The sequence below is a fragment of the Dreissena polymorpha genome, chromosome 4, assembly GCF_020536995.1.
Source record: "Dreissena polymorpha isolate Duluth1 chromosome 4, UMN_Dpol_1.0, whole genome shotgun sequence".
NCBI classification, from domain to species: Eukaryota; Metazoa; Mollusca; class Bivalvia; order Myida; family Dreissenidae; genus Dreissena; species Dreissena polymorpha.
Genome location: NC_068358.1, coordinates 106,446,045 through 106,456,651, shown reverse-complemented (window position 1 = coordinate 106,456,651; position 10,607 = coordinate 106,446,045). Strand labels below are relative to the sequence as shown.

General features: G+C 34.0%; 2 protein-coding genes across 2 annotated transcripts; both read right to left on the bottom strand.

Moving 5' to 3' along the window:
• Positions 1 to 2,288: 2,288 nt before the first annotated feature.
• Positions 2,289 to 5,740, bottom strand: LOC127878882 (uncharacterized). Its single transcript, XM_052425410.1, has 3 exons — positions 5,020 to 5,740; positions 3,289 to 4,293; positions 2,289 to 3,125 (listed from the first exon to the last, which is right to left on the bottom strand). Exons 2-3 carry the CDS (start codon positions 3,608 to 3,610, stop codon positions 2,773 to 2,775), a joined length of 675 nt encoding a protein of 224 aa, XP_052281370.1. The 5' UTR covers positions 3,611 to 4,293; positions 5,020 to 5,740; the 3' UTR covers positions 2,289 to 2,772.
• On the bottom strand, positions 3,617 to 5,094 carry LOC127878677 (uncharacterized protein DDB_G0279899-like). The gene is made up of 3 exons (XM_052425206.1): positions 4,985 to 5,094; positions 3,764 to 4,293; positions 3,617 to 3,630 (listed from the first exon to the last, which is right to left on the bottom strand). The coding sequence occupies exons 1-3, from the start codon at positions 5,092 to 5,094 to the stop codon at positions 3,617 to 3,619; spliced, it is 654 nt and encodes a 217-aa protein (XP_052281166.1).
• Positions 5,741 to 10,607: the final 4,867 nt, after the last annotated feature.

Below are 10,607 nucleotides of genomic sequence, written 5' to 3'. Positions count from 1 at the left end.
GCTCGCCTGTGATTTAACAAAAAATAGAATAAAAATAAATTTATTTTTATTTCGCTTGCTCCCTTTTTGGAAAGCAAAAATCCGTAGAACAAAGCCATAATTTGTTGTGCCTAATAGAATTATAAAACATTTGTTAATATTAAGCTTCATTTAATAAAGGTCATTCATTCTGTTTTAGTTTTATTATTTTACTGCAAGGAAAAGTATATGAATACAATTTTCTATAACTATTATTTTAGCGGAATATTTTGGTTTGCCATATTGCGTCTATAGTTGATTCTCGTCTTTTAGCTCGGCTTTTTTCGGAGATTTTGTTTTCATCATCATCATCATCATCATCATCATCGTCATCATCATCATCATCATCATCATCATCATCATCATCATCATCATCATCATCATCATCATCATCATCATCATCATCATCATCATCATTATCATCATCATCATCATCATCATCATCATCAGCAGCAGCAGCAGCAGCAGCAGCAGCAACATCATCATAATCATCATCATCATCATCATCGTCAACACAACCACCAGCAGCAGCGAAGCCGCCGCCGCCAACAAAAACAACATCATCATCATCATCCACACCATCATCATCATCTTATTCTTCTTCTCCATCATCACTATCACCATTATCATGGCATGATTCTGATATTGAGTTAAATATGTAATAAATCACGTTCAAATTTATGTGGGATGAACCATCAAGGGAGGCATTTCCTATTGCTGGTGTCCGGGCAAACTCCATGCAAGTGTTTAAAGAAGAAAGAATATTTTTTAACAGCACTGAGTGGAGTGGAGCCATGAAATAGTTATGGCGTAGTACTGCATTTGATTTCATATACATTCGAAACATAAGACCAGTTACCAAGGGAGATACAAAATCATTTGTAATATTTCATCTTTCATAGAATCACATCTTTCAGGTTTTAGAGCGTGTGTTCAGCATTCAGTCATACTTGGTGTCATAAAACATCAGATGCATCTTTTTATTGGATTGTTTATTGTGATTATAAAATAGAAAACGATGAGTGTTAAATAATTATTTGTATTTATTATTTAAATAATTTTAAAACTTGTTCTCCTATTCTTCATTTATAGCTCATCACAGTATATGTATTTGTTGTTTGACACTGTTGGAAATAATCTATTACAAATACTCAAGTGCTAATGAGTCAGGTGTGAACATATTCTCTATATGATGTAAAAACTCTTCAAAACTACCGGTTACAATCCTTAATTAGAAGTTGAAGAAAGGAACCAAATAGTACATTTTGTTAAACCACATTGTTTGTTCAATCATACCACATTGTTTGTTTAATCATTTGTTATATCTCATCTTTTTTAGTCAAATATTGAAAGCAATCAAACAGGACTTGCAACTTTAACATGTTCTAATTCGTCATTTAAAATATCATTAATATAAGAAAGTTGAACATGATAAACATCAGTCAAAGACGTTTGAAGACTGTTTTCCTAAATGCAAGTTCCAAATGACCATGTATAAGTCTATATGGTTAGTTTATTTTTTGTCTATATTTTTTATTAAAGTGGTTAAACGGTCACTTGCACTGGAAACTCATTTACTACAAACACGTTTTAAAATAATATGCTCAAATGCTATTCAACATAAGACGACATGTGGCGTGTTTCTAGTTTCCTTACCTCAAAGGTCAAAGTAACACTTCAAAGATAGAAGTAAGCTATCAAACAGCCATTTCGATGATCTTTGCAAATCGTCAGGTCATTTTAAGATATCTATCTACCAATGGCAACCATGAATTTTTAAAGCCTGATTGAGAGGTCATGGTCACACTTAGAGGTCAGAGGTAAAATTTGGGCAGACAACAGCTCTACCAGGCTGTAATGTTTTCATTCACCATTCAATTTCAAGATAACTTGCTACAAATCACTACCAGCAAGAGACGGAGTGCCATGTGTATTATCTGTATCATTATGTCATTGGTCAAGGTCACACTAAAGAGGTTAAGTCTCAAATGACCAATAAAAGCGTGTTTGACATAAGAATTGTCTTTTACAAAAGTAGAATGCAGGGGCATCAATTCTTGAGGGCCATCATGATCCACTTTTATATTTATGCATCTGTTCCGAATGTCTTGTACACAAATTAAGATCCACCAGAGAGCTTGTATTATTTAATTGGTAAAATAAATGTCAGTCAGATATATTTTGACCACACCAAAATATAAGCCTAAAGTATTTTAATTGTAAAAGAAACTCTTCAAAAGTTATTGTAAAATTTTATTGAAATCCAGAGCATTATTCTTCCAAACCATAAGTTGTATAGTATAATGACTTCAGTAGGCTTGCAAAGGCACATATACAAAAACGTCGCACATACCAAACATCATTAGTAAGGTTAAAAAAGTATACATGAAGAACACAATTATCCCGCAATACTTACAAATAGATAACAAAACATGAACATATAAAAGTAATCAATATTAATACATCTTAATAATGACTTTACATAAAACATGACATACAGTCAGACTAAAGAAATAATCAGCATTAAAAGTATAGAAAGTCGTCATACAATCTTATTTTGAATGGTGCAATCTTAAGAGCATTAAAAAATATTCGTTTTCAACATTACGTTTAATTACATGTTAATAGCAAAGGATAAAATGCATGCATTTTATTCTCACCTAAACATGAACTGCTATTACGTAACAGACCATTCAAAGGTAACATGGAAATGACATTTTTAAATGTGTAAACATCTTTTTTCAATGTGAAGTGCTATTGTAAGTCCATAACAATGATTGTATTGTTTTCATTTAGTCCCACAATGATCTGGTGAGTGTTGGTGTTGTAGCAGACAGACACTGATTGGATCAGTCCCTCTTTCTTGGATACCAGTGCGGCCAGCTTGTTTTTTCCTTCATGATCCACCTGTATGACAGTATGGGAGTCGTACCCGCACACTAGCACTTGTCCAGCAGGTGTAACGTGTCCACCACATGGACTTTGTAGTTCAGGGTGCTCAAAGGTGGATATCAGGGTCCCATCAATACCCAAAGTGAGGAGCTTGTGCTGGGAGAAGTTGGTGACATAGATCCGGTCCCCAGCAGGACTCACTGCACATTTGAACACTGCAATACATTCATCATATTGTATATTAGTATAGCAGGATTATAATATATTGTTTGTTTGTTCAATTGTTGTATAACAATAATTTCTTAAATTGTCATTACTGTTTAACATATCAACAATAGAGATTATATGTTATTTGTATTTATGAAAAAATACATTTACCTCTATTAGAGGCCTCTGCATCCTCATGCATCTTTTTTACCAGTGTCCCAGTCAGGGTGTAGTGGTACAGGGCAGTGCCAGACGTGACATACAACGATCCCTGATTGTGGGAAATACCAATAGCAGCATGCTGTAATGATAACTTCCCCCCATTCACCAGCTTCCCATTGGTCACAGAGATAAACTGCACATCTTGATTAAAAGTTACAGCCACCACACTAGATGTAATATTGCAAATGTTACGTGGAGTACCAGACACATCGCAGTGACTGGACACATTGTAACGCTGGTCCAACAGCTTCACTCTTTTTATTATGGACATCTGCAACTATGACCTCGCCACTAGACAGACAACAAATACTATTGATGAGGTAAATTTGACTCGTGTCACTTGGTATTGCCATATTATACTCTATTGTTCTCTTCACAATCAATGTTTCATCTGGATTCATCTTGAGTTTGAGAAACTGCATACTCTCTACAATCCACCCTAGACTAGACTGTTTCGACAGGTACTGCTCAATGTCAGTGTTTGCTTGGAATTTTAATGAACTCTGCACCTTTACAATGTTCTCCTTTAGATATGACTGAATCTCTTGTATTTTGTCCAGACATTTTCTGTTGGCTATGAACTCAATTTCTTTCTTGCTCTTATGACAAAGGCCATTTACAGCTTTGCTGAGTGTTTGCAGGTCATCCTTTAGTCTGCTGCTGTTGTCAACATCTTTCTTGAGGGAGGTTTGTAATGTAGTCCGGATGTCACCCAGTACATTCAAAGTTGTATTTTCTAGTGCCTTCAAACACGCATTTATCTTCTTTCGCAGCTCTTGTACTTCTTGTAGTTTTTGAGTGCATGATACCTCCAAGGACTGAATGCTGGCCTCTTGTTTACTCCTGAACTCATTTAGTTCATCATCAATAGTTTGGAGATTGTTTGACAACCTTTGCATATCTAATGATAGGTTCTTGACTGACTCAGAAATTAGAGACACATTTGTGAACTGTCTGAAAAAGCAGAAAGAAGAATGATTTCCAAATTTATTATGTATAAATATGAAATATATAACTAAAAAATTACAAAGGTTCAGATTTAAATGATTTATTGCTGGGTTTGTCTTTGCAAACATCGACTCTTTAAAAAAAAACGTATTCTTAAAAAAAAATCTAAGTGAACAACACAGTGAAAAACTTAATAAACAAGAATGTTGCTGTAATGGCGAGCAATATAGTCATCTTCCAATGAAATCATTTATCAATTACAGATTGTGCATAACAAATAATGTATGCCTCATTCTGAAATCTAGATATTATGCAATTATGTCTTCCAAAATAACAGCCATCAACAATTTACCATTGTTTACAATAAGTATTAAAACGCATAAAACAATCATGACATGAAGCTGAAGAAAGAAAATGAAGACATATTTTTTATATTTATTCCATGGAAAGCAGCCAATTTTCACGAACCTCAATAACTTACAAACAATAAACTTTTCCTAGAATGTTCTAGACTTCGGAAACAACAACAAATACCAAGGTACAAATAAGTTCTGACCGTTATTATGTACCGATCGCTAATTTATTCAAACACTTACCATTGATATGGTTTGTTACTGGGAGAGTTTTTAAAATTGAAAAGCTTTATTTGTGCCATCAAATATTGATAACGGGTTTCGGATCACAGACTGTAACTTACCTATGATTCAGTATAACACAATCAGTGCAACATACCTGACGGTGGTCCTGACAAAACATTTTAAGTTTCTCTTCTCTGTGGACGTCACATTTCAGTAGCAAATCTTCCATTTGCTTTGACAGAGGCCATTTAGTTGTTTCTCCTCTTCCATATTTGGAATGGTTTCCATACATTTGATCATGAGGATTAATGCATTTTCCACAAAAAAACTTCATACATGTTTGACAAAAATAATCTGCACTTTCTTCATATTTTCTACTTTCGCAAGCGTCACATACATAGTCCTTCTCTAAAGCTGAACTGATATGAACAGAACCAACAGAAGTTGCCATTTTGCTACAGATACCTATTATGCTTTGTCCTCTATTTGAAATGCTGTATATTCACAATAATTATTATTTCTTCCCTATGAACAGAAAGAGTATTAATAAAGACACACGCACACTTTTTAGTTTATATTTACCCATGTCATTCACTTTAACCTCACAAACAGGTACATTATTTGTCGTTCTTAAGCCTACAACCTACTTAAAATTCTAAAGTACAAAGTCCATAGTCAACGCTCACTGATAATGCATTGATATACTGATTTCTGAAAATAGGGTGAAACATTATATTGATGATAACAAGCACACCGTCTGATATTGGTATACAAATCATCTGTTTAACCTTTGTTGATTATGCAGTTTTCACTTATGCAGTATTTTTTTACCAACTGTTCTGTTCAGAACTGATTTTACAAACATGCAAACATAAACAACCCTTAACTTGCACTTAGTTTATAGTGTTCATTACAGTGTTAAACCTGTCTTAAATCACAAAGCACATCATTGAGTTTTATCTAGGTCTTTTTTAACCAAATTGAATACCCATACAATTGCAGGTTTAATTGTCAATATGAATTAAAAAATAGTCTTCTATTTTTATGGTCATGTATGTACATAAACTGACATCCATATGTGCAGTCTGCCCAGGCTTATCAGTGATGACACTTTTCACCTAGACAGTATTATCCTTAAAAAGAGATTTCATTTAAACTAAAAACTCCATAACAGCGGAAAAGTATTTTATACCACTTACAGCGAATTCGGTTGATTAAAGCCGTGTTTATTAAATTTCATCTATAATCAACGGCAAGGCTATATTCAACGGCACGAAATGACGTCATCAACTGCCGAACCGGGACTACATTTTCCCACGCACCTCGTCACCTGTATTTGCCAAGTGCATCAATAATAAAAACAATCTAAAAGTTTTGTTAATCTTAATGAACTTAAAACAAAAATGTTGTTAAAAAACTTGTTTGTTGTCATTTATTGTCATTAAACCTCTAGTATTAGGTAAATTTAACACTATGCTGCAAATAGGTTCTGTTGTTGTTGCTCCCCTTTGAAGAGGTCAGTTCGAGTTGCTCCCCTTTGACCGTAGAAAACAATCGTCTGGACCAAGAAATCCTGTGTAAATTTACAAGCTGTACTCGGATATGCGTCCATCTGATTTTTCTTCAAGTTAGCACCCTTTTTTACCTGGCAATACGCACAAATGACACTGCATCCCAGTGGGCATGGCAAAAGACGCCGTCTTTACCGAGCACAAGAGAATAACGAACCATTCAGTTCGCAAATTCCTGGTCCAAAAACTTCGAAATGCAAACATTTCACCCACTGAAACCATGGCTATAACAGGGCACAACAATGTCCAGCCCATAACCAATTATTCCAACATATCTGTTGAACAGCAGCAAACGTGTTCAAACATTCTTGCTCAGTCCAGTAAATGTAACAATCCAACAGCTTCCTCTTGTTCACCTTCATGCACCTAAACTATGGCCGAAATGCAGCCTAGACAACCACATATTATAACAAAGAAGCAAATATTGTGCACCTCGTGATCGAGTTGATAGTTTGATATCGAAAGTGAATTGTGTGTGGTGTTAGGCTACGTTGTAAACAAAGGTAGTTCCTTGTATATAACAACTTGGTGTCATATTGATATTATAAAATTTTGAGATTTGTAATACAATATGATTAAAATTGTAATTAATAACGCTCGACTCTTTGTTACAGAACGATATTCTGATTTAAAAAATTTATTATATGATCAGCGGTTATTTTTGGAACGCGGAGTAATACACTGACCTTGGTTACACTACAGTCATTATCAAAGTACGAAAAACACTCATGAAAACTAATTTTGTTTAAATAAAAAAAGTTTACTGAAAAAAAAAGTGGGATAAATAGAATAATAGGTTAGTGTTGATTATAGATCAGGTTTATCATGCTCGGCACGAAAACGAAAAAAGCACTCGCCAAGGCTCGTGCTTTTTGTTTTCTAAACCTCGCATGATAAACCTGATCTTTAATCAACACTAACCTATTATTCTCTATGTCACTGATTGGCTGGTGTGGAGTGCACAAGCTTATATTGGACAAAACTTAAAGCACTTGCATTAAGACCACTTTACCCAGAGTGTGCTTAATTTAAATGGAACAAATTATATCTTGTTTAACCTATTGTCTGCGTGGGAGGTAGTTTAAATAGCATTAGGTTTATTTAAGTTTCTCGATAATCTCATCTGCATATTTGCAAAGATAGCTGGACCTGAATTAAAGTTAAATTTTGAATCTAACAAGCCATTTTAATGGTAAACTTTTCCAGCTGAGAACAGGGTTGAAGTTACAGAATATAACAAAATTATTCTGTACCTATTAACATGTATATCATCCAATCAGCTGTTGTCAATTTTACCAAGTGACCATCATGTATTTGAAGGTACATTCTGTGTTTTGTGTTCATAGATTAACAGAACATTCCTGATCATTTCAGAATGTGTCCGTCATGAAATAAATATTATCTTCATAGATTTGAAAACAGACTGATTGCAGATGTGCTTAAACACGGTTTTAAACATTTTTGTTCAGTCTTTGGTCCACGTAATAAACTTCTTTGGCAGCTATAACATTGCCAATATTATTGTGAGTAACTTTTGTGATAATGTGGCCAGAAATACTTTTCCATTACTTGTAATTGCAATTTTTCAGAAGTTCCTGCTGGCTAATCGTTACAGCAGCTGTCTTTTGACAATTTTTGTTTGTTAGTTGCATTTTATTTCAGTTGCTAAGCCTGTTCGCTATTCAAGTTGACTTTCTGAAACAGATTATGCTGATCAGGCTTGCTTGGTATTTATGTTGCCCTGAACATATATCATATACTGGTGGTCACTTTGCTTAAGCCCATTTGCATAACACACTTATAGAATGTTTTATAACATGGACAATTTGGTTGACTTTCTGTAAGAGATGAATTTAAGATTCTGATGTAAGTAAATGTAAGTTAATTAGAACATAAATACGAATATAAATATGTCTTGTGTTATTTGCAGCCAGGAGGCCAATAACCATGATCTGTTGTTGACTGTCCTCTGGGAAGGAGTGGTGCATGCGCCTCCCTTGGTCAGATCTACATCTGCACGACTCTTTGATGGAAGTCGATGGTTTGTTTTATATGTAAAGAAATTAAGGTTTGATAACAACCAACTAACTATAAATATATAAAGGTCAACAGATGCTTGGGTAAATTGTTTATGGCCATAAAAAGAATATTAAGACAACACCACTTCTCACCCAAATATTCCCTAGGCACACATTGTCATGGTGGTTGTAAGTTTTGGACAACATCTACCTCTGCAATTTGTGTCTTACAAGGTATTCTATTATTGTATGTCTGTTATTTTTTGTTATTGATTTGAAATGAATGTTTTCTTTACTGGTTGCACCGATGATCACTTGATATTGATTCATGCAGTCTGGTCTGGAGCTTCTCTCACTGCATAAGACCCATTTCACATTATGCTGCGCAAATTATTAATATCTAGAAAAAAATGTATGTTTTTTACTGTACAATTTGTATTTTGATCAGAACTCTGCAGCTATTGTTTGAACAATATCTTTGATTGTTATATGAGGGTCTAGTTCCAGCACAAGCTTGTGCACTTAAAGTTGGTGTTTAAGAAACATTGTTGATGGAAATCATAGGCATTTTATAAGAAATGCCAAATTATTAAGGAACATGAGTTACTAAAAAATATTGAACTAACTGAAAATAATTTGAATCAGGATAATATAGAGTTATTTAGCACTCTCTCCAAAGTGGACTACAATTAATTAGAGGCAAACAAAGACAATACGAAATACAATAACGCTGAAAAACCATACTGTTCTTAGAAACCTTTGATGGATTGTTATGTATGAACAATCAAATAGTTGAAAAAGCAACAACATAATTATTATATAAGAATTTATATACTCAGTCAACATAAATAATATATCTTTATATTGTTAGCTTGATAGAAACTGTGAATACTAATAAATTAAGCCCGGAACAATCTTCATTTTGGAAGGTCCTCTATTATTTTCAGAGTTTTCTACGACTTAAATGAATATGAACAATGACATAAGTCCCAATTCAGATGGATCAGCCTGTTATATTATTAAGTATTCAGCTAAAGGCTTCAGTTTTTTTTATTATTTGGATCAGTTGCTAAACAATCTGAAAAGTATAACACATTACGTTCTAAAATAAAAACGCTTGCATTATAATTGTAAATGTAAAATAGTAACCCCAATAATTCATGATCTGGAAAGTAGCTGCAAAGTAGCCTTTAAAGTTATACCAAAACAAATTTATCATACATTTATAAAAGTTCATAGGAATTGGTGCAGTATGTTGGTAATACTAATTTACCTTCATAATTATAAGTTTTTGAGGTATCATATGTTTATACCTTTGGCATGCAGTATGGTTACATGACTGCTTGTACTGCATTTACTGATTATTCTAGCGATATTTGTCTGCAAATGTACAATGCGTATTGGCAAAAAAAGTGTATTTACAAAAACAAATACTTTAGGATGTATGTAGGTACTATCATTTGAAGACGGATCCTGGTTACATTATTTGTATCAATCATCATTTGAGCTGCACAATTGTTTCTGCAGAAAGTCATGCATAGCGTGAACGAATCTCTTGCCTCTACCCGATATCTTCCGGCCCTGGTTACCCTAGGCAGCGACCCAGATATATAAGTGTAGATCATTTGAGCCTTGTTCTGGGATAATTAGCCTCATGTATGTGCGTTGTGTCATCCCATATAAGCCTGTGCAGTTCGCACATGCTCTTCAGGGACGACATTCTTCATTCCGCCTAAACTGGAATTTCGCTAAGAAGAGAGACTTCCTTCAAACACAACAAACCATTAAAGCGGATAGTGTCATCCCTGATTAGTCCTTGCAGACTTCACAAGCTAATATGGGAAGACACTTAACACAAAAGCATTAAGTCTTATCTTCAGAAAGCAGACCATTCATTTTAGGGAATTAACAAAAAGGCAACTATAAATGACTATTGATATTAGGTTATCACTTTTAGGATGACAAATTGACCACATTGATCTCTGTTTCTAAGCTCTATGTACCTCAAATACATGCGCTTTACTTTCTTCATAACTATGATTACTTTGGAAATTGTAATGATAAATTTATCAATTTTGGTCAAGGTAACCGTTTCAAAAAATGTTGAAAAGTGGTTTCCACTAAAAATAAACATTTGTGTGTCTGGAAGGAAA